General features: G+C 44.8%; 1 protein-coding gene across 3 annotated transcripts in view; it reads right to left on the bottom strand.

Moving 5' to 3' along the window:
• The window catches only part of LOC105690333 (protein prickle-like), a 114610-nt gene that overhangs the window by 54174 nt on the left and 34919 nt on the right, over positions 1–25517 (bottom strand). The window contains exon 1 of one of the 3 annotated variants that reach the window (XM_048653046.1): positions 21272–23840. The exons of 1 other annotated variant lie outside the window; for it this stretch is intronic. In XM_048653046.1, the coding sequence (XP_048509003.1) occupies positions 21272–21405 (134 nt within the window). In that variant the 5' untranslated portion in view covers positions 21406–23840. Of the gene's footprint in view, positions 1–16184; positions 16320–21271; positions 23841–25517 lie in introns of those variants that run through there. One more of the 3 variants, XM_048653049.1, reaches the window with a different exon arrangement.

Raw genomic sequence — 25517 nt, 5'->3', positions numbered from 1 at the left:
GAGTTCTCGAAACCGGTTTCTAGGCTTTATAATATACCTTCTATATACGCTCACATTTCCTACTCGCAGGATCAGAAAGAAGCATTTTGTTGAGACCCACCGGAATGCATCGTGACGATTAATTAATCACTGTCTCTCTGACAGAAAATTTCTTTGTTATTCGTTTCATTTTTTTCCTTTCACTTCTTTTTTTTTCAATCGTTTGTTTTTCAATTCGTTTTTAACGCATTCGACGGTGTCTCTGTATTATTTTCTCCTTCGAGAACCACCCTACGTTCGTGTTCTCTCTTATTTTTGAAAAAACTGTAATTCTATTTTTTCTGCGTTTTACGCAGCATCTCCGCACCTTGTACGGTTTTAGTTTTTTATCGCGTACGTTTCAAAGGCCAATTCGCAGCGTACACTGATAATTTGGAACGTAGCCATGGATTGTCGGGATGAAAAAGAAGCAAAGAGAAAAAAAAAAAACAAAGCAAAAAAAATGGAACGACATGGCGGCGCGGCGCGTCGGACGCAGCTTTTCATTGATATTCAGGAGGGTTTCATTCTACTGATGAGACGAGGCAGTGGCATCGAATTGTCGCACCTAGCAACCGACCACTACGTGACGTTGATATCCCCGCTCGATTTGCATTAAAATTGAAAGTAAATTATAATATCTAATATAAATATTAATGCCTGATAAAGGTGAAAAAATATGAACGAAATCGGAAGCATCGCAGACACCTTGAGGTACCAAAAAATATTCGAAAGAGCTGCTGGATTATAGATCAGGACCGCGGTGAACGTTGACTTTAATTTCACTAATCCGGTTGTAAAGTAATGATCTTTATTTGGGGATTAAGAAATACACTCGGTCCGTCGTCCTCGTGTGCGTTCGAAATAATTTTTTCACGAAAAGTAAATATTTCACAGCCGGTCGTTCGCCTTGAATCGAGTCGCGATCGGCTAATTAAATTTGATCGTCACAAGTTGGAATTATACCGCGATTCGATATCTTGGTACACCACTACTCATAAATTATAAAGGTGTCGGAAACCAATCGAAAATATGTAATTACGCGTTACAGCCTGTCAAAAATTGGAAATAATCTTTCAGCGTTACGCCTATTTATCTTTTCGTGTTCACCGCGCCTAGTTGTAATCCGGCATCCGAATGAGCCCTAATTTGGATCCTACGCCTAGGACGACATCTGGGTTCCTTGGTCCTTGATTTGTGCGCCTTGTTTCGCCGGTCCGCCCGTAAGATCTATGGTCTTTTCACCCCAGCCGAACCGCTGCCGCTGCCGCTGTCCCTTCACTCAGTCATTGATCTATCGTTTCAATTGTCTCAGGACCGCGCGCCACCGGCGATCACAAAGGACAAATAAAAAGCTCCAACCCGCCCCTCACGCGCCAATGACTCCGACGCGACGCGACGCGACGCAACGCCACCGAGGATACTCGTAGAATGGGAAACGAAACCTCTGCGACTTTCGCTTTATTTTATTTTATCGGATGATTTATCGGAAAAAATTAAGTGGATTTAGTCGTTCCGAGGGAAAACTTATTTCCCCGAGTATAAAAACCCTAGCAGAAAACGTGAAATTCGGTAGTTTGGACTTTGGACGATGATTCCGCGAATATTCTTTGCAGGTCAATTCGGTGGCTCTGATATGAAAAAGCTGCGAACGTTGTCGGGACTTTCGTCCGTTCATTTGATTCTACGTTCGAATGCAACTGATTCTTCAATTAACGATTTCCAATAAATTCAATTCGATCTCTTGTGAATCGAAACACAAAAATCTTCGATCAACGGTTGACATTTTTCTCCACAAGGCGAGTCAAAAGTAAAATCGAACGATCAGCGATGCGACACACATGGCGTTCGAAGAAACGTGATATCATAGACATCGTTCTCGTTAGATCCAGAAACAGAAGAGCGACAGACCAGACGACGGATTCTCGTCTGCGGGAGGGTTATAAAAGTTTGAGCTGGAGATCAGTTACAACTAAAGCGAAGAACTTTGCTTATTTCCGGTCATTCGCAGCCCGCGCCAAAACTCCGTTACAACAAGAGCGATCAATCTTTCGCGAGGGATTCTTATCCTTACTTCCACAACTTTTCGAGCTCAACAATCGAAGGGCAAAAAGGGTGACGAATATTTCGCTCGGACGTACATCCGAATCGTTGTTCCAACTTTTTTCGACTCGTCAACGGGATCGGTCGATTAATTTCCTTCCCCGTGACTAAGACAAAAGTCAAAAGCGGCCGCAGCAGCAGCAGCTTGTCTCCAGAGTCAACTGCTTCGACGCACCGCGCCACGTCATTGTACGAGAACAGAAGAGGAGAAGAAAAAAGAAAAGGAAGAAAAAAAAAACAGGAAAAGAAAACTGGCAAACGGAATTCCCGCAACAACAGAAATTCGATCAAAATGGTTTGAATTCTTGTCCAAAGAGACGGATAGTCTACACGATTCCGGAATACTAATGCGTACCGATCATGATGGGTGCACGGAGAAAAGGGAGAACCGCAGCTTCCTTCTATTCCGTCTCTTACCGCGACGTTTTCCTTTTTCTTCTCCTTTTACTTTTATTTTTTATTTTTCTTCATCCCTTCTTTTTTTTTTCTCTTCTACATTATTTTCCCCCGGAACACGCGGGGGGGTCACATCGAAACGGCGAGACTTCGGTATAAGCAATGCTGCTTGAGGTCCTGACGGAGGCATTTTAAAGTGTCCCGCAAAATTTATGAGCCAACTCGTGGAGGGGAAGAGAAAAAGGAAAATGCTCATGGGAATTGAGAGATTTTTGCCATGGTATATATAGATACCTACGTATACACGAGTCTGTTGTATCCTAACACACGTAGTCATACCAAAAGAAAAAAAAGAATAAACCCGATTAGATTTAGTGACGCGATTGACGATGTTGAGTGAGGAAAAAATGAGAGCAAAATAAAACAAAAAAAAACAAAAAAAAAAGTAAAAAAGAGGGATTTAAAAACGATCGCGTTGTGGTCGGCAAATTGAAGGGAGGTTTTCTCAAATTAGTGGCATGAGTAGGTGATTCCGGCGATTTGGTAAGCCCACTTTTGAAGCCTCTCTGGAGAGGTCTTTCCGGTGGATTTGAAGAGAGAGAGAGAGAGAGAGAGAGAGAGAGCAATTTGACGGAGGCGCGCTACTCATTGCACCGTTTGAACGGTGGCAATATATTCAAACGGTTGAAGCCGCACGACAACCACAATTCTATTTGGTCGCACGGAAAACGTGGACCGTATGCCGCTGTATAAGGGAGGGTCTAACCCTCCGCTGGGGCAACGCATACCACCGCCACTAGTGGAAATAGCACTCACCCTCTTCAACGTCTCTCTACAGCTAGTCTAATGGAACTGGGCGATCCCCGTTCTCAATTTTCAACCGACTACCTACAATGGAAACCTGCGATGGAAATGGAACGCGACGGAAACGTTGCGACGACGTATCTTGACGGAGCGTCTTTTCAACCTCCTCGGAATTATGGAGAGACGTCAGAAAATCTCGCGCCGTCGACGGACGGGAGAAGAACAAAAATTCATCGCCACAAACTTCGTCAATCGTCGATAATATTTGTCGACCGTACGACGTGGGCGAAAAGACAAAAGGGAAATACAGCGGAAATGTCCCACCGTCGAAACGGATCCACTGGAATTTTATTCAAATTCTTCGGGGAGCGATTCGAACACCTTGCGCATACGGTGGAAATACTACGATTATTCGAGTTGTCGGAACGAAAATCGTTTCTCCAGTTCCGCTTTGTGAGTTATGGAAAAATCGGAGACCACGAATTCCGAGGCTGTGTAAAGTTTCCCGAGAACGACCCGCGTACGAGTGTCTACTCGGTGAAACGAAGGCGATGCAATCTATTTTATACCCGTTACGCGTCTTACGTTTCTTCGTTCAAACGCCGAAAGTTGATCCACCGCGCGGATCGGTATATCGCGTCCGTCGCGATCGGAATGACTCGGATTGAATTTCGCCGCGTGGATTTCTCGGTCGCGTCGACGGAGTCGGAGGATAATGAAAAAAAGGATGACGGAGTGGATGAGAAAAAAAAAAAAATAAAATAAAGGAAAAGAAGTCGTTCCCGGAAAGCCTAATCAGCTGTACGCGGCAGCTATACGACGTTGTGATAGTTGGGCGATGAAACGATTATCTCGTATATCCGATCCACGAAACATTCGCGCCCGTTCGCGCGTTCATTTTCTTCCTCCCTAATCGCATTCGCACATTTCCCTTCACGCTCGATACAGTGATGAAAATCCGGGGTGAAATCGCGTGCACCCGAAAGCGAAAACAAAAAAAAAAAAACGAAAACGAAACGAATGAAAAGAACAAGAACAGCGCGCCCTTGGAGCGGCGGAATTTTAAGGTCGGGAAGAAAAGTAAATAGGTATTTCGGAATCGTAGGAAAAACGCGGTATTTCAGCTTGAGAGGTGTATTCAAAGGAAAACGTTTCATTTCCCGCGTTTATCGGACGAAGGACTATAAGGAGGCTACTACCCCTCGTTACTTTTTATACTCCAGTTTATTTTTCCACGATTGCTCGGAGGGAGGTGTTCCCGGGGTAGAAAAATCTTCTTCTCCTCTACAGTGGAAACAAAACAAGGCGAACGAGAAGAGGAGGATGAAAACTGAGGGAATCTGGTTTACTGCTATTATGCAAAACGGGAGAAAATCGCGTCCCATAATAACGATATTCGAAAATCGAATGTCAAGAAAATTTAAATAAATGTCCCTGTATATTTTTACTCTCGCGCACATTACCTCGCCGCCGGTCACATTCGGTCTAAATTTTCATTTCTACCCCACGAAACAAAAACCTCGAGATCACGGTGGGGGGGGGGGCATCTTCCGCTTCGAGAAAATAAGCCTGTCGAACGCGTGTGACACGGGGGTGGGTGGAAAAAGATAAGGAACCGGACACGCGATGTCCTAGGCGGAGGAAAAGAAGGAGGCTTCTCGTTGCTTCCGAAGTTCTCAGGCCTCCTCGGCTATTGTAATAACGCACGGTTCGTTCCCTCGCTCATAAAAGTTGGTCGGTCGGGTTGCTTCTTCCGAGGATCGAAAGCCTTCAAGTTTTTTTAAGTAGAGAAACCTTGACGCGACTAGTAAAAGCTTATAAACGAGTTGTACGACGAGTTGTACGTACACGAGCGATATGTAAAAATGTGTGAAGGTTATTCTTCTCTCGCACGCATACATAGGTCTCTGTAACCACGCGTTCAAACGTAGTGAAATATACGTCGCACCATATAGTCAAGGTCCCGATGACTCGTCCGTTTCACGTACGTTATTTGCCTCCGACGTTGATTCATCTTGGCCCCTATTTTTCGATTTTTTACTCTCCCCGCGCGTCGCTTTGTAATTCCTCGATTTTTTTTTCCTTGTTTTTTTTTTTTTTAACAAGCGCGTTATTCCGGAGGGCTCAGATTCCTTGCTAGTCGAGAATTCGTTCGGAGCTTTACCTATCCACTTTGTTTTCGCGCCCGCGGAGATCGATATCCGGAAGTGATCCATAGCGGGGAAATCGAAAAACGGGCGACGGCGGAACGGAAAATATCGCGAGTCGTTGGACTTTTGTTCGAGGCAGAACCGCGGCGTTCGGATTTCCATATAATTATGGATTACGATGTGGGAAAAATATTTGAGCTCGCTGTACGCCCTCACACCTATAATATTCAACGGCGTACCCCGACCGCGCATCGGCGCGGAACTCCCCGGGGTATTTGGCACTTGTCTTTATTATTACCAGACCGCCACTTTCCGTCTACCGCGCGTTCTCTCCGGATAACCTTCCCCCCCGTATCGTGCACGCGTCGAGTCGATCGCGACGCTTCGCTGTACACGTACAAAATCGCTGATTGGCTTACACACACGTGTACTCTACACGTTTTCACGGAGATCCCAGCTGCTACGTAACTCCGTATAGTATTACACGAACCGAGAAGGGGGGGGGGGGGGGGGGAAAAAAAAATAGTCAACGATCTAAAACGGAGGAAAAGAAAAACACCCCTCGCAATTCCGACGAGCTCTACGGAAGCCGAGGGTGCGGAGAAAAAACGAATTTTGAAAATCGAAAGATGAAAAAAAACGCAACGAAAAAGTTTTCAATCGAGTGACGACTCGAATCAATGACTTGTAACGATTCGAAATTCGTGTTACGGTTTTTAGGACAGTGAGACCGTCGAGTATTTTTTGGAGCCAGCGCGACCTCCGGTTGGGAGGAGGTTGTCCGGTGACAAAACGGCGCACCGGGTGCGTGGTTTATACCGTTGAACCCTCCGGGGGTTTTATGGCCCCCAGTTGCAGTCCCGGTCATCCCGGTCACCGGAGGGCCAACCGTAAGGTCCGAATAACAGGCGTAGTTTACATACAAACGACCGTCACTACGACGAACTTGCTTCAATGAATTCTGGATTTGAATCACTGCAACGGCACGCGGTGTGCGTATCTGAGGTAGAGGTAAGTACACGCGTTTATACTTTATGCGTACGAACGAGGCGAGTTGGGATTTATGCAAAGCTGTCGATCTACTCGCCAAATGCACACATCGTACGCGAGATACTCGTACGACCAAGTTAGTTTTCCTCGAAAATTAAATCTCGCCCCCATCGTTTTCTTCGATTCACCGTGTCTGAACGGAATCGGTGGAATGATTGAGCCATAACGCAACGAAAATTCGAACCTCCTGCAATCGAGCAGTTTGGAAATTAAATTTTCGTTTTTTTGTTTTCTCTTATTACAGAGAACTCCCGGGCATTACGCGGTAGCTAATTAGTATCTAAGCCGTTAATTTAGTCCCCTGCTACCGCGACGGAGGCAGAAAAAGGAATTAAACAAAAGGAAGGAGGAAGATGGAAAGAAAAAACAGAAAAAAAAAACCGTTTATGCTGTGAAAAATAATAATTATATTTCGGTTTTACGATACCGTAAGCGATGATGAGCCGCGGATGAAGAAAGAAGATTTTATATATAATGCGCCATCTCCACTATGGGCGGGCGAACCTTTTCGAATTATTTTTAATTGAATTCCCTCGATGGAATTTGCCTCATCCTCTTTTCTTCATCCGGAGATCGAATCTCCAATAAGATTTATCTATACATACATATACACATATAAACGTAGTACGTACCCCCGATACCGACGGGGTACTTTACGCTTTTCCCGTATTAACTTCAATTGTCTTTTATTCCCCCCCGACGTTTACGTTATCTCCTCCACGGGTACGAATGAAAACGTCCATAATTTTTCCTTCAGATTTCACCCGTCCGCAGAGCAGCCACATTCGAACCCGAAGAAACTCCGCGCGCCACCCTTGCGGGGTCGGGGTCGGGGGGGTGGGGGGGGATGGAACTTTCGTCCGACGCACACCCCCGGATACACGGCATTGTCGCGGAATATTTTATGCGAGACAAGACCGTAACCTACAGATGGTGTCTCCTGCCTCGATATACACTTTTTTATTGAGAACACCGGTGCCGCGACTACACCCACTAGCGCGACTTCTCGGCGTATCAAATGAACCCCACGGGAGACACAATTCTTACATCGAACCGCGGTATCGCATTTTATACCTATGCGTATATCATATGCAAAATTCCACTTCGTTTTTATAGTTTCGCATTTTTACCGTACGTGCTTCTCTCCCTGCTTTCTTCTTTCTTTTTCTCTTTCTTCTTCTTCGCTACTCTTCCCCGTTTTTCCGCGGCCGAATTCTCCTCGTCATTCGCATCACTTGCACATATTACTACGTGTACCTATATCAGTTCGATATATTTACGTAGGCACGACTCTCCCGGACTGTAATAAGACATCCCGCGGGCGCGGACCCGGAGAGCTACAGGGTCGGTGTAATTGTAACGTGAAAGAGTTTAACGTATTGCGGGAATTTAACCGGAACCCGAGGGACGCGGGTAGCTGCTGGAAATTAATTTAATTAGCGGTCGGTCTAGCCCCAAACTCCGGTTAAATTCTCATTAATAACATCTGTCGCCGACGCAACGGCCGAACACCCTCCCCCCCCCCCCCCTCCCCTCCGCCCCGCAATCACCCGTTATCCCCTTCGTTATGATTTTCAAAATCTCGTATTACGTATGATACAAGGGTATATATACATATACATTATATACATCGATATTGCTGTATTAACCGATCAGAAATTTGCATTAACGGTTCGAAAAAAAATCGACCTACCGATCGCCGTGATTTTTCGAGATCGGATCATTATACCGCGTATGCGTGGAAAAAAAAAAAAAAAAAGACAAGGAAAATTTGAATAATGTAAGACGGTCAGCGCCACGGGCTAGGTAATTTATCATGAACTGTCCTCATTATTATTGCGAAATACGCCATAAAAAGATACACGCGAGGCGTTGAAACGAAACTACATACGCAACGTGTATATACACATAGGTGTACATTTATTTTATTTTTAATGAATCCATTTTGTTTTCTTTTTCTCTTCATTTCGTTTCGTTTCATTTCATTTTTTTTTCTCTTATTTCATTTTTATTCGCAAAAGGCGCAAGGCGAACCACAGCTGGCGGCTCTTTAGCCCTATATGTATAATTATAAGGCCCATATAAGCCCCGTGGTGGCACGCATGAACTACCCGCCCGATATACGCCGGTGCAACCCATACACACACATACATACATGTACGTACTATATATAATATATCCCCATTGAGTAAATCCTTTAATTAAATAATTTATAGCTAATTAAATCCGCGCGGCATTGCTCCCGGTGATGGTGGCGATGCAGCGGTGAATCCGGAGGAGGATAAGGAGGAGGAGGAGGATGAGGAGGAGGAGGATATATATTGTATATATATACGTATAGAGGGAAGCGACGCTGAGGCGTCGCGTCTCTGTGGTGTTTCCCCGCGTCGTCGTCGCGACGCCCGGCGTTGTCACGGCGCAAACCTCCTTGACTTAGCATAAGAATGGGAGCCCATTATCCATAGATTCAAACTGGAAGATACGCGCAGCCGAAAATGGCCGAAGCGGCAGCTAAGGGGCTGGTGACAGATGCTATGTATGCAAATTTCCACTCGGCTACTACCACTTACAACGCAGCGGGTACCACCACCACCGATACCCCGGCTGGAAAAGCTGCCGCTCCTCCGTCGTCGCACTCGCAGTTCTTACCGCGGTCCCGTTCGCAGCAACTGAGATCTTTCTTACGGACGTTATATACCTTATACACCTATATCCCTACTTCTTCGCACCCACTACACATCTTACATTCACCAACCACCCCGAGATAAAGCGACCCACCGCTTCGACAAACAAAGGAAATAACACTCGCCCCCCCCCCCCCCCCACCCCCTGGAAATGTGTTAATTGAAAAGGGAAAAGAGAGAAGAATAGAAGAATAGAAGAGCGAAATGGTGAAGGGAAATTAAGAAGATTTCGAGGTGCAGAGAAAAGCAAGTTTTTCGATAACTCATGTCGAGTTTCGCCTTTTACACACATGGCTCATCGAAAATCCAATTTATAAGAACAAAAATCAGTGAGGAGAGGTAAATCGATCGTACGTGCCCTCGAAGTACGGTTTGGCATGTGGTACATTGAATTACACACATATATATATATAAAGCCAACCGCGCACAGAGAAATCGAGCAGTGAAAGAAACGAGCAACTTTGTACGTTATACGCTACGGAAAGATAATAAACAGGCGCACGTCGATGTTCCAGTCTAAGAACATCTCGAAGAAGATTATTTATAAACCCATAGTCCGTGGACTACTCAATCTCGATTGCTGCAAAAACTGGTATCAGCTGACGATAATCACGTAGTTGATTTTTTTTCCAACTATCTCATAATACACATTTATACCGCAGTTGTGGTCTATTGATGCAGTTGTTAGAGCGATGAAACACCGTGCAGAAAGGAGAGAATAGCCATTTTTTACATCTCCATTCGGACTACGAAGAAAAAGAAGAAAAAAAAAAAATACCATTCCGAAACGTGATAAAAGTTTAAGATGTGGACGAAGCCTTCGCAAAGCTTTCACTTTGTGCTTGTTGTTGGTTAAAAAAAAAAAAAAAAAAAATTTCACCTCCGCTGAGAAAGTTGGACTTGAAAAGGGATTTTCCCAAAAAAGTCGCACGCGACGGGCGATGCTGAGGAATATCGATGACGTTTTTTTTTTTTTTTTTGAGAATTCTGAAAAGCCTTGATAATGAGAATTTTCAACATCGACTTTCTTAATTCCCTTCCAAAAAGTTGGTTTTACTAAAAAACTCCGATGCCCGATAAAGTCGAATGATCTTTCAGCGGGATTAGCCCGAGGGCAAGATACAGGCGATAGCTATCGATAACGATTTTTCGTTCGCTCGGGTGATCCGTAATAAGAAATGGCGAGAGATATGAAATTAGAGTAGGTGTCTTTCCCTATCCTCAGACAAAGGCTATTCCGGATGTGCTCGGAAAGTAAAAACGTTCGAACATTCACGCAACGCGTCGAAGGTAGTTCCTCCGAAACCGAGGAGAGAACGAACGAACGAACCAACCAACCAACCCGCGAACCTTCAAAGGGTGAGTTAGTGGACGAACGGTCGTGGAACGAGAGAAAACCCGATAGGACAGGATAGAAATGGAAAGCGAAATACGCGCTGAATTTCAATGCCCTCGGCAACTTCGTGCTCGGAAAACTACATCGGAAAAATACCTTTCCTCGCACACCCATGTATCCAACCGTGTGAGACTATACACACAGAGGACGGTTGTTCTCATGCGCGACGCGGTTCGCGCCCAACCGCTGATACGTATATACGTATATATATACACCTGTACAAAAATCACCGGAACACCGTGGAGCGAAAAATTATCTCCTCGGGATCCTCTTCTATACTGTTTTTTTTTCCATCCGTCTTCGGAATTAAGCCCTCGTTCGAGTCTGGGGGGGCTTTGAAAATTCCCTAGGAATATCCGATGGCGCGCACAACTCCGTATCCGAAGTAAGCTATCGGCGACTGTGTTTCGTAGGACATTATGCAGGCTGATCCCCCGTAGATGGGCCATCGTATCAAGCTTATACCAAGTTACGCGGACGCTATACTTTGAGCTTACACCCCATAAATGGAGGGCTACTTAAACCGACGGCGCAGTGTCCTTGTAATATTTACGGTTTCGTCCCGAGCGTTGAGGTCATACGCGGAGTGACGGGGAATGAAAAAAAAATCCGAACATTGATTTTTTCATTCGAAGTCGAAAACCGAAAATACGCCAAGTGCGGGATACTTCGACGCCGATGTTTTTTTTTTTCGATTATCGTAGGTACACCGATTGGAGAAAGTTGCGTCTCGCTTCGCCCGGAGGAAAAAAAAAAAACTAAGGCAATTCCTCCGCGAACTGGCGACGAATCAATTCGAAAACAATCGGAATAAACGTTGCGTTCCGTAGAGAAAGTGCTATTTTCTCTCTTCGGTGACGCGTATTATGGGAGGAATAAATAGCCCGCTGAGTGGACGGAATTCTGGCGCAGGATCGTTGGGTCCTCCTTTTTCAGGTACCCGTACCGTACGCGCCGTGTGCCGTACAGCCCCCCGAACGAACGCGGCAGCGACTCACTCGGGTTCACTTCACCCCCCCCCCCCGCTTTGAATCCCACCCTCGATTTTCCCCCGTTCGCTCCGGAATCGTCGAAATCCCCGACGATAAAGTTTCAAAGGCGTGGTGACTCGGGCGCGGATTTTACTGGCGTTGTACCGCGAACTTCCGGGGGGATACGAATCGAGGCTTTTTACATCCTTCGGGACCCACGCCGCTGCTAGGAGTAAGATATCCCTTTGTCTTGAGAGCTCCCTAAAGTACCGCGTTGAAGCCAATGCTTATCTTAAGCTCGTCCCTATAAATCGAACTTTTTAAACTTTTACTTTTTTTTTTTCTTCCCCCCCCCTTCTACCTACGTAGAATGCCAATTTCGCTAAATATTGTTCGCGTTCTTTTGTATCTCGTGTGAAAAAAAAGTTTTCCAAAAAAAGTCTCTCGCTTTTTTCTTTCACGGGTGTTTGGAGAACCGCACCTGCGGTTTTCGTGATTTCGATAATTTCCGACCAATAAATTCACTCGCAACAGATTTCAATCGGTCGGGGGTAAGAGAAAAATAAAGTTCGAGAATCTTTCGATAATATCGTTATTTCGAAATAAACCAAATGACGAACGTCCGAAGTTCGTTCTTCTGCTGCATTCGAATCTTTTTTTAAAGTGAAAAATGTTCGGTAATTTGACAATAATATATTTAAGGAAGCAGTTTTTCAGGGCAATATCGCTATGCCTAGGTATGGTAAAAAACATTTTTTATGTTTTTTTTTTTCTTTTGTTCGCCGCAATATATCAAACGCCTTTCTAAACTTTTTCGTTTAATAAGTTGGTGTAATTTTTCACCGAAAGAGAGAGAGTTCGGGAGCTTTGGAAAGGGAGAGTAAGCGCGACGCCGCGACGCCGCGACGCCCTCGCCGGGACGCACCCGGCACGTCGCACCGGCGCTGCTGTTCACTTTGAAACTGCCTACAGGGGCAGCTCCTACTTCAACACGTGGGGACGTCGAGGAGTGCTCGCCCCGGGGATGAAAGGAAAAGGTACCCGTACGCGAACCCTACGGCTCTTTCCCACTTTTGGATCGCTTTCAACGACCTCAAACATCATCCGCCAAATCCAATATCCCGAAAACTCGAATGCGCAACCGTTACCGAGCGCTTCGAAAACGGGCACGGCGGGATAGGGAAAAATCGACGCTGAAACGCTACGTTGTTGAAAGCACAAAATTTTTGGTAAAAAGTTCGTTAAAAATTTGGCGAGATGTCCTGGAATTGGATAAAAATTGCTGAGGCCGTCGAAAAATTTCATCCAAATTACACGAGCGGTTTTTTTTTCATGTCTCGATACGCGGCGGGTATCCCGTGGTTATCCAAATTCTAAGTACTGGAAATCAGCAGCCGGACGGTTTTTATTTCTTTGTTTGATTTATTTTTTCTTACAAATCGTGGAAACCGTGAATGCGGGGCAATTTGAGACTGGCAAGTTTTTAGCGGATCGTTTCGCAAATTTTGCCTTCAAATTAACCTTCACATTTACCTATAATATATTATGTGTTATACAGGGAATCCGGTGTATACGTATACGGACGTGTATATTATGTTTATTACATACTGACGGTATGTTATTATATATCGCGTTTAACGACCAGTGCAGCGCGCCATACACCGATCATCTTCGCCCCGCATTCTATTCAGAGGTAAATTACCAGGTAGAATGTACAATACATGCGGGGTAACTATTAAGAGGAATAATTTCTCAAGGACGAGATTCGTTTTATTCCTTTCGTTGTCTTTTTGCTTTCGTTCGATCGTTTATGTGGTCGACTTTCACATATTTTCATTTTTGTCAGTTTGTCGTTCCGAAGAAAGATGAAAATGAATATAAAACGGAGAACCTCGAGCAGCCATTTTGAATTCTGAAAAATTTTCATTTTTCATTTCATCAACTCGATGACTCGAAATACGAAAAGATGCAGCAAACTAATGTTTCGATTTCTCTTGCCGAAATGCCAGTTTTTTTGGATCGGCCGATCTAAAACCTAAAATCGAAGAAAACTCGTGATTCGAGGATGTAACGGAAAAGCCGACGTGCGCTCCTAAGTTTTCATAGGATTTTTCTCACTTCGAGTTTTATTCAAATGTTCAATTGAAATGGAAGCAGGCGTATATATTATTGTTGAACTGTATACGGATGTCTTCGGGGATATCGGCTCGCATGAAATAAGAGAAAGTAGTATTTGCTTTGACACCTCTCTTCAAGAGGGAAGTTCTCGCCTCTGGGGTATATTCCTGGCGGATCTGGAGGACCCTTCGTGCCGTTCGTTCGTCGTCGTCCCTCTGTCCCTCAAGAGTCCCGGAGAGCCGAAGAAGAAGAAAAAAAAAAATAAAAAAGAGAAAGAGGGAAAAAAGGAGCAGAGAGGAAGAGGAGGAAGAGGAAGAGCTAACAAACTTATCCTTACCGGAGGCTGCAGCACGCAGCGGCACAGTGGCAAACTCAAACTCACTTTATTCTCAGACGCGGATCCGCAGCTACGCTACAAGGTAACCCGCTGAAATTCTAAGGGACGGAGGGAAACGAGAGAAATAAAAAAGAAAAGAACAAAAAAAAAAAAAAGCGAAGGAAATATTTCCACGAGACGCGTAAAAGCAGCCAAAGCGCGATCGATATATATATGTATATATATAACCGCAAAATTACTTTTCATTCCCCATCCGAAATACATACATATATGTATACAGAGAATATGAAGCCGCAGAAGCGAAACATTGAAAAAGTAATTATCATCGCGGTTGAAATGGTTCAACAGTTAAACGTACAAGTATACTAGGAGTGAAGAGAAAGTTCGGAGGTATTTATTTGTATTCCCTAGTTCGCTGAATAAGGAATGGTATCTATATCGTTAAAACCTATGACCATATCAACGAAGTTGGACGGTAATGTAGGTAACGCGTACCCGTTCGCACTATAGTCTTCGAAGATCCGTCCCACAGAGAAAATACTAGCGACACAAAACACAAAATATAAAGCGACTCCGGTAGCTGTTCTTTCTGTTCCCATTTACAACTGTGAACTACATCGTTTTTTGCTGCTTCACCCGCGTCACAATGCGACGTCTTTCTAGAATTCTCTTCTTCATTTCTCGGGGGGAGGGGGGGGAGGGGGTAAAAACCGGCCGTCGCTCCTGGTGAATTCTGGAATTCGAACGAGTACGGTAGAGTATCCTCATCCATGGGATGTGGAACGAGAATGCTCGACGCATCGGGTGTGCAATATGAAAATTTGGTGAGTGAAAACAATTTTACAACTGCATCGTCGCAAAATCTAGGTATACGGATACGACTCATTGAAAAGCAATATCCGTACGGCGTTCGTGAATTATCGGAAATCGATTAATCGATATAGGTACACACACACACACACACACACACACACACACACGCACGGTACGTAGGAACTGTACGCGCCAATTTCCGAAGCCTCGCTGACAAAATGAATTGCGCATAGGCGCGTATACGAAGATCGAGTAGGGGCTAAAATTAGCGATTGATTGTACGCGATGATTATTATTATCGGTACAATCTAATAACCGAAGATCGGAGTATCGTCTCGCGAACAGCGAGCACGCATGTCTCTTATTTGCGTGTATCGATATCGGCGGTAATTCGACGCGAGTATTTCATTCTTCTATCTTCGATCTCGATCGTATCGCGTCCCAGAATCACGCGCGTCAAAGTGTATCGAGCGATGCGAGAGTAACGCGAAAAAAATAAAACTCACTATTTCTATAAAAAAAAAAAAAAATAAATCTATGATTCGTACGAGGTGCGGTACACGTACACCTGATACATACGTACGCGCATGGCGGGGAGGGGGGTGGGGGTGAGAGGAGTAGAAATCAAAGAAAATATCTCAGCTATACGAACGAAAGGGGATCGACAAAGGGATGGGATAGGTTACGCGGGTGGTGGCGGTGGTGGTGGGGGATGGTTGTGGAATGGAATGCGAGCGTTCCGGAAGAAACTCACGTTTCATGTCCTTTCGGAGCTGATCTTCTTTTATTATTTATACTCGCTCGGCTGTGGTAGACAAACATGTGAATACTGCGTACCTACGATGGAATTTCCATGCCGATACGATGTCTTTTGGACCAAAAAGATCTTTTTTCTTCGACCACGTTTTTCCGTCGTGACAAATTCACCTAGAAGATATCCCTTTCGAAAAAAACCAAAGTAGCGTGGACCACTGGGTGGTACTTGGTGGTTTTCTCTCCCGTTTTGGATCGTCACATTTTTTTGGAAACAGAAAATTTGAGTATACTATTGCCACTCATAGAATGGAACAGAATTTTTTCTCTACTTTCCTGATGTTCCTGATCCGATAATTTCACCAACTGCTATTCCAAAGGGACTTGTTGACTCCTTTTGGAAATAAAAGTTCAAAAACGGACGCGAACTAAATCTCGTAAAAAATAATCGATTGTTCGGAGGTGAAGTGGGAGGATTTGACAAAAAAACTATCAGCGATCGAACCGGATGAGCTAGAAGATCGGAGAGTCGAGGCTTCTCCGTATGAGAACTTGCAGTAGATATATCGTATGTGCGTATATAATACATACCACGTAACGTATTATCCGGGCACAGAGAATCGCGGGTAAATAGCACGTGATTAATCTAAACGAGTAGAGAAAGAGAACCACTGCGGACGTAACCAGCATAGCTTGAGGCCGCATGTCTATTGCCTGTCCCTCCCGCGTCCTCGGCCCTCTTCCTCCCTCTTCTTCTTATCCTTATTCTCCTCCTCCTCCTCCTCCTCCTCTTCCTCCTCCTTCTTCTCGTGCTCTTATGCCATTCACATACTTGGACGTACGATTCGTATGTAACGCCGTACACCTTGCCCAACCAATACCGCGCCGTGGTAACTTCCACGCGCGCGTTTCTTCACCGCGAAATATCGTGCACTCTTAGACTGGGATGCATCGACCGCGTGCTGCTTTACGTTACACCTTGTAATACCCGCTGCACCAGCGAACCCCCATAACTAATCGTAGTAACCCCGCGAGATTCTTGCGTTTTTCGATAACTCCGAACTCTACGCCGCAAAGATCCGCAGCCGGCTGCTGCTGCTGCTGCCGCCGCAGCTTCCACTGCGCTTATCCTCATCTGTGATCAAACACAAGCCAGACATTCATAACGTAAACAACTCTTTACCGCCGAGGTAATAACCACGTGTTCCCATAGATCACCGTGATTTTTTTTTCTCACTTTTTATCGTATTTTGCTTATTTCTTTTCTTTATTCACAAAACAAGATTCCTCGATTCCCCCCCTCCGTATCAGTTGAAATTTCGTACTATTTCTGTGGATTTTTAAATTTATGAAAGATGATCGGTAGACGGGGGTCGGGCACCCCAAAAAATTACAGCGATCCCTGAGAAACGACGTCGGGCGTCGGAGCGAGTGATTAAAGTGCACTTTTGAAAAGTTTAAGTCGCGAATGGATTTTCTTGTTCTCTTTTTTCTTTTTTCTTTTTTTTTCTTTTTTTTCTAAGAATAACATCTCACGGCATCTATAGGGAAAATCTGGTTTTTATTAAACCCATTTATATCATAAAGTAAAGCGGAACTGCTTCAACGCTCCAGGGGTATTCACCTGATACGACGGCACCTATATATAGTTATAAAAACTTTCTCTCCCTATCCCATAAACTTTAAGGGGATCGCACGGTCGAGAAGTCACCTTTTATTAAACAACCCTTATTACTGACGACAACGACGACGACGACGTTTATATTCAAACAAACCAACCTTATATCCCAAAATATGACGTATGAAGGCGAAAAAAAAACTAGTCAAAGGTCGTGTGTTGGAAACGTATGTATACACATACAATGTGCATTCGAGTGGGTTGGGAATGCATCAAATGTAACACGCGTATCGGGAACATTGAGTTTCGATATTCCCATGGTTATACAACGCACGGCTATACAAGATGGTGGTTTTTTCTACCATTACGAACCTTCGTTAATCTCATCGTGCATGACCGGGGTGTAGAATTTCAAATCCTTCGCTACGGAGCAAAGGTGCGGTATACGGTATAAAACACACACCGCGTACACCTCAGATTTCTATATATATATATATAGCTAAACAGCGCAGCATTCCTCGACCGAAGGAATTTGACACCCTATACTTTTATTATATATTCGACTTTTTCAAGCGGCGCCGGTCTCACACTAGCTGCTGCTGCGGGAACACAAGCTCATTTCTATGTACATACATTTACGTATGATGGTATAATATTTTCAGAACACACCCTCGTGGATCCACCGAAGCGTATGTATGTACGTACAGCGCTCGGGAAACAATTGATCATAGCGTGAAACCGTAAGCAACCTCCGCGATAAGATGTGACGCCTTCTCAATCATCTTCCGTAACGAATTTCATTCGCCGGTCGAGTGTCAAGGACATAAAGTAGATTTTTAACCGGCGATCATCGTAGACTTCGAGCTCTGCTCACGTTTACACGGAATGTCAGAGGATATGGATATGAGGTAATCAAGGTGAGTCAGTTTCCTTGAAACCTGGACCGAATGACCTTACCTGCACCGTTCTTATTATTCAGGTTTTTCTTTTTTTTTTTTTTTTTTTTTTTCTATTTCCTCTCGGTGGCGAGAGATCGAGAGAAAGATAGAGACGTCAAGACGACCGAACAGAAAAACCCTCGTGGATCACCACCGGCGTAGATCGTAGTGATTTTTTTTCTCGTTGAACTCCGTGCTACGGAAAAATAAGGAAATCGTGCTCGTCGGAGACGGAATAAAATGGGGGGGTTCTGTCGGAAGGCGATTCGACCGAAGATCCCCATGAATCGCTCGACATAGATCACCCCGATCTAACGGGGTAAAAAAAAAAAAAGACTCCCTGAAAGTCAATCGATAACTTTCTCAGATTTACTCTAATGAGTCCAAGCAACGTACCGCACGCATAGATATCCTCCGTTCCCCCCGGAGCGAGGGTAATATAATAAAAGTGTAGGACGTTTTAATCTCCGTCGGTGTAATTTCAACGATTACGATCGGCCCCTGCAGATGACCGTTTCAAAGATGTGCGCGCACGTACGCCCGTACCTACCGATATATTCCTTCCCCCCCCCCCCCTCCCTCCCTCCCCCCCCTCGGGACAACCGAGCGAACATATTTCTTGCGCTATGTGCGAGGTGACTTTAGAATCTGGTATCTGGTCTCCGCTGCGGGTCTTTTCCACCGATCCCCCGACTACGGTATTAAACTTTACCCGATGCACATTCGAGGATCGCGCCGAGGTACCGCGCGGAGTCCAACTTCTCCGCGGAGTCTAACTGCAACTTCAGGAGTCACGTTGCCATCGTAGATGCAACTTGTGGCACGTTTACGGCCTTCCCCCTACCACCCCCCCTACCCCCCTACTCCCCCCCCCCCCCTCGATGCCGGTTTATCCCACGTGCTCTTATAGCTCGGCTTAGCGGACTTGGCTACGAGGCGAAGAAGCAGGGTACGGAGTGTAGCGCCTAGAGTCAGCCGATGGTGAAAGAAAAGGAGCCAACCTCAGCTCAGCTCATAAGCCTACTGGGCGGGTTCACTGACTGCGCGGTTTTCTCTAGTACGCGTACTACGCCATGCGACGCAAACTTAAGCTTATCGTTGTGACTGGAATTCAAATAATGGCCACGGAGGGATAAAAATATCCTATAGACAAAAGACCGCTTAGCATCCTCGATCTTATTCCGCTCTTCGTCGCTTCGTCTGCAGTTCCAAGTTCAGCAAGACGGATCGTTGTTCGGCTGCTACCTGTACTGCAATTTTCCTCTTTCACTATCCGTTCGAGGAAACGCACACGACGAACCGAAAGCGGCGGATGAAACGTCCGCTGATATTTCCGTAGTAGTACGCCGCACATAAGAAGAAATAGTAACAGGGGTATGATATGAACGAGCCGCCAGGGAATCCCCTGAGGAAACTGAAACCGAATAGCCGCATGTGACGCGTATACCAAGAAACGGAAACACGTGTGCGACGTGCACTCTCGTATCCGAAGCCGCGATGCATTTCCAAAGAGAAAAAGAAAAAAGAAAAACAGCGAGAGAACAACAACAACAACGCGAAACAACGAAAATAAAAATGGAACCAACAATAAGAGCGAAAAATTTCGAACGAACGAAGACTACTACGCTTTCCCATTAATCCCCGCTGATAAGAAAATCCACTTTGAATGAAAAATGTGGTACATTCGTATTGTATAGGTACCGCGCATACTGCAGCTGATGTTTTTACGGGGCACGCGGAATCCGTTCTACGAAGAATAACTCCGATGCAACGCATCACCTATTACGGTTTTCAACCGCGGCTGGTTATTGGTGGTTTCTTCGAGGCGATAAGACGATCCCACCGCACTTTATAGACCGAGATTATCGGATCACAGGTTGGGCTGGAAATAGTTTCAATCGAAAACATCGAAATCATTTTTCATTCGACATGGGGAACGTGAAAAATTCACTCAAAGATTTCTCCACTGTTTTCTTATTTTCTTGGTTTTTTCGCGAACCTCGATAGAAAACAAAAAAGTCATTTTCAAGCTTCGTCTTTGCAATCCTCTTTTCTCCGAAGTTTTGAGATCGTCTGATGGAAAAAAATGGCGTTTTTCGATAATCGTCGTCTCCACCGCAAAGCCCCTTAAAGAAACGATCATCGAGGAGTGACGCCTCGTTAAATCTCCGCAACAAGTTTATAAGCAGGGTGGATGGTTAACGGCGTTCACCACATGGGAAAAAGTCATCCTACGTACTCGTATACGGTACACGTACACTTTGTACGTAGATATGTCGGATATTGAAACGCGGGCGGATAGAATCGTCCGGGTGTATACGTCGGGTACTATACCTGACACCGGGTATACGGTGCAGCAGCATAGATCAAAAATGATAGATATAAACGGTATAATAACCGACTGGTATACATCAAATATACACACGTGTTATCCGATAGAATCAAAACGCGCAGCACTTAACACATGACAGCGTTGGAGAGAGAGAGAGAGAGAGAGAGAGCTGGTGCGTACCAATACATACCAACGGCCGGTCGTGTCATAATCAGTTTATTAATCCCCGTAATGCTCATTCGTATAATTATACGGGAATTTCAATGCTACGCGTTCCTAGAAATTTAATATATAGAATTAGTCTTTCAATTAATCATAATACTCGCGCTGTTATGTAGCTACCTGACTCGAAATTCACTCGTCTAATGGACGCGTTTACCGCCTCAAAATACTCCAAAGAATTTCTGAAAAGATATTCCCATCTCTCCGTAAGCCTCCACGGTCTGAAAATGGAATATATCGATGAAAACGTCTGAGAGTGGCGATGAAACTAATTCCCAAAAAAAAAAACTTTTCCTCGATGAATCTCAGGCGGAATGTCATCTCGATCGTTTCTCTGTTATCTTTTTTCATCGTCGCTGCGAAAACGCACGTTTCGCGGGATGTGGGATAGTTTCCGTTCGTCGCGTGTGTTCTTTCGACCCTCTCTCTTGTGTTTTGACGGGGCGAAAGCAGAAAACAAAGAATCCAGACGTTCGAGTTTCATTTTATCGAAAATATGAATCACGAGAGCGCGTAAGCGACAGCGGGGGGGGGGGGGGGGGGAGTACAGCAGCTGCCGGCGACCTACCTGTGCACGTGGTCGAGACTGCTCCATGCTCTGCTCAGCCTACAAAATGTCAGATTGGGAGACCTTGATCTGAGATTGTTGAGCCAGCCGGAAGATCTGCTCCTTTTAATGCCCACCTCGTCGTTGTTGGTCATGGCTCGAAAGAGTCCGGAGGACTGGACGGCGACGTAATGGAGTGCGGAGTAAATCAACTATCGCTTCTGTGTATCAGTTTCGGCTAACTTTACGTCACTTTCAAGCTGTCGTTCGGCGGCATAACGTCGTTGTATGCGTGCACATGAATAACGGGACGAAAAAAAAATATGTTACGTAATCGACGTGCTTGGTCCGCTTGTTGAATCCCATAAAATCACCCGAACGTGCGCACCACTTCTGAAATTTACAATTTCAAAAAAAAAAAACAAAAAAAAAGGCAACGGTACGCATTTCACTCGTACCGCAATTTCATTCGCATGTCGCGACTCGATTGCGATCCTCTCAGTGTAGATTCCAGCGATATCTGATAACGTTGAAATTTTTTCGTAAAAGATCGTCGAGGTCGTTTATCTCGTGGCGTACATCGGACGGATGGATCGGTGTTTGTTTAATTTTTTTTTCCGCGTCGCGTTACTTCGGGTTATTTATTTTTTGTTTTTCTTCTCGTCCTTTATTTATCATTTATCGCGGAGTCATGTCGCAGCCGCCCATGCAGATCGGTGGACGCGCGCGTGAGATTAATATAAACCCCATTGGACGGACCTCCGGTTCCGCGGCGCGGTGCCGCCGTAGCGACGAAGTGAGACGAGAGGACGATGAAAAGCAACACTTTGGTAAACAAGAAAAGGAGACAAATTACACAGCGTTATTTATAACCGCGGTAGGGACGGCTAACGCTATATACGATGTTTATTTATACCGGCGGCCGCCGATCTCCGGGCATCAAGGACTCTCTCTCTGCGCTCCCCTTACGGGAGACCATACAGATCCTTTTTAAGGCAGACGAGTTCGACCAAAAAACCACGTTTCGATGAGTTATTGCCGGTAGTTTTATGTAAGTACATACGTCTCCGATATGGCTGCGCGAATACGATTCACAGGTGATCCTTGACTGACACATGAGTACTTTTTTTCAAACCGATCGACGATCACCTGCGAGACTCTGCGGCGATACGCGTGTGGACATAGGCGACGCGGAGTCGAGTAGAGAAGAAAAAAATAAAAAACAGAAAAATCACCGAGTATCCAAAGGTAGAATTAATTTCCACACCGTGGATTCTTTCGAACACTTTGCATAATAATCCTGCTAAAACGGCAAACGATCGCTACTTATTACACACTCAAATTCTTCCCACTTAATTAAACAGTTTTCGGTGTTTTTTCTTTTTTTTTCATATTTATCGCTACGTGTTTTTTGTATTTTATATTTTCCTGTTTGATCGGTTACTTCGAATCGAACATCGTTCGTCGAATGAGATGGTCACAGATCGCCCACGCGCAACTTCACGTAATCACGCGTTATAAATCAGAGTCGAGAAAAGGCGGCGAAGAATCAAGAAGCCGAAAATTTCATCGAATTCCGGTAATCTGATCGATAGATCTATCGAACATGAGGCATCTCAATCAAATGCCGCTCATATACGTTCGGTTAAATTTACGATTCTTCAAAACGAAAATAATTTAAGCAAAACTTTTATTCACGTCACTGACAAAAATAAAATCAAAACTCCACATCGATTTCGTATCCACACGATTTCGAATCGCACAATCACGCGAACTTTTCTCTTCAGTCTTTTTTTCGGATCGTCGGTTTTCCGTTGACGCTTCGGCGGCGGATCCGCCTTTTCGTAAACGCGTGGATCGTATTATACGGCTAGTGTCCCACCGCGATCGAAGAGGAAAAGAACCGATCTCAGCTATGTCGATTCCTCGACTGGCGGACTCTTACAACCTGCTGCTGCCACTGTTTACTATAGCAAAAGCGAGTCTCTCTCCGCGTGCGTTTTACCAACACAGGTTGAAACATCACTATTTTACGTGTACCTCGATCGTACACCGACTACCTACTACGGAGAAAACAACATCGTGTACTACTGCACGTACAAGCGACTCGTTCGTCGATGTGTACCGCGCACACACACACACGCGCACACGCACACACAGTCGTACGAAGCATGTACAAAAGGCAAGTGAAGAATGATCCTTCCTCGAGTACAGCTGAATCCCCTCGTGTCTTCGCGCGAACTCGAGTATCGCTTTCCGACAACGATTTTATAACAACGATATAATAGTGATAATGGTAATCGTAATGATAATAACAATATTATCGACGATAACAAATTCGTGATACCGAAGCGACGTTTCGTCGAATAACGAATAACGCGAAGCGCGCCTTCCACCGTCGAAGAGACTCCATTTTTAATTTTTCGTCTTCTTTCGACATTTCTCTTGGGCTTCGTTCGTACGTCGTGCGGACAACTCGACGACTTTCTACACGGATTTTCCATGGTACCCCGTCCTCCTTACTTTATTCCATTTTTTTTTTTTTGCAACTCTGACAATCCACTCTTTCTGCTCAAAAGTCTAAGAATTATTCGCCAGGATTATGTGTCCAATGGGACTAGAAAAAAAAATAAACAAAAATTTGAAGTGAAAGTTCAGCAGATGTTTTGAAGGATTAGAACGAACACTGTCTTAGTGGTTCGTTCTAATCTGGATCCTTCTTTCGTTGAAAGGTGAATTTGGAGTGTTTTTTATTAAAAAAAAAAAAAACCCAAAAATGGAAAAAGAGAAGGTATACGTATACAGAATTATGTGGAAAAATCGACGATCGAATTACTGATTACAGTGTATGTACAACAAGTATGAGTCGAGTTGTGGCGTTCGCTGTACGGAAAAAGCCGTTATTAATCATCTTACTGGCTCACGCCTATAGGTAACTCATAAGTGCGGGTTTGTATAGCATCGTCCAGTAACTATATCATAATTCCCAACGGTTAAATTGTCAAAGGAATTGATCTTTTTTGTTGTTGTTGTTTTTTTTTTTTTTTTTCGCGCAACACCGAGAAATTAGGTGCACGGCGATAATGATAGGCGTGTAATCATCGCACGTAGTATTTTCTTTATCGCGCGATTCTAACGAAATGCGTGAAAAATCGGATTACCCAATAAAGAAAATGAAGAAAAATCTCCGAAGGATGCGTCGGCTGATCGATCTGCGGTAAATTTTGCGCGATAAAAACTATATGCGATAATAAGTAAGTTCGTCGTGACGGAACGTCAAGCTAGAAAAGAAGAAGTGAATAAATTTATAGGAGTTAAATCAAGTCGATTTTCGGACAGTTGAAATTAAACGGCGTGGACCGTGAAAAATATACCTATACCTGCATCTCGTCTCTAATTTGAGATAAAAAAGTCGCCACGATGCCGGATTATACGTGTAGCCGAACACGCCGGGGTATACCGAGAGGCAATGGGAATAATAAAATCACATTTACGACGGGCTGATTACGGATTCAGGTGGTCAACGGTGACCGCGTCAGAAACCGAGTACCGAAAAGAAGTGAAAGCCTTGGCGCACGGGGACGTGTCGAAGTCGCCATCGACGGAGTATGCGGTAGACACAGCGGTGTACGGGGAATATATTCCCACCTCGCTGTACATGGGAGTGCGAGGTTTGCGAGTGTGCGTTTCGCGTGTGTATCCTACGAGGTTGCTTTCTGTGGATATAGACGGATGAAAGGATGGAAGGATGGACGGATTCCCGGCGTCTCGAAGAGGTATGTAAAGGAAAAACGTGGATTCTCGTGCCTCGCGCGTCGACTCTTATCTGTCTGACTTCGGAGTAGCCGTTGCAGTTGCCGCAGCTTTTGCTCTTGCTGTTGCTTTTGCTTTTGCTTTTGCTTTTGCTGGTTTCAGGGAGGAAACGCCGATGAGGCAAATAGCGTCTGTAATTCTCTTCAAGCCCCTGTAGAAGATCCGCTCGAGATAACTTTGGGATGAGTGGTCGCGATGCTGAAACGCTGCGGGTACGACCAATAAGCGTCTAACCTTGTATTAGTAATAACCGCCGCGGCTTATAAAAACAAGAACACGAGAGAAAAGAGAAAAAAAAAAACAGAAGAAAACCATTGAGAAAAAAAATGTATCGACGGCAGAAAAAACACAAAGGGACGCATCGTTAACCGCTGATTGAGAGAGTCCAGTTCAGAAGCGCACGGTCGAGTTGCGAGTTCGTGCAGATCAAACTGCTGTTCGCCAATGAAAGGAT

The sequence above is a fragment of the Athalia rosae genome, chromosome 3, assembly GCF_917208135.1.
Source record: "Athalia rosae chromosome 3, iyAthRosa1.1, whole genome shotgun sequence".
Lineage (NCBI taxonomy): Eukaryota > Metazoa > Arthropoda > Insecta > Hymenoptera > Athaliidae > Athalia > Athalia rosae.
The sequence above is the reverse complement of the archived record's forward strand: the minus strand, read 5'-3'. Positions and strand labels throughout refer to the sequence as shown.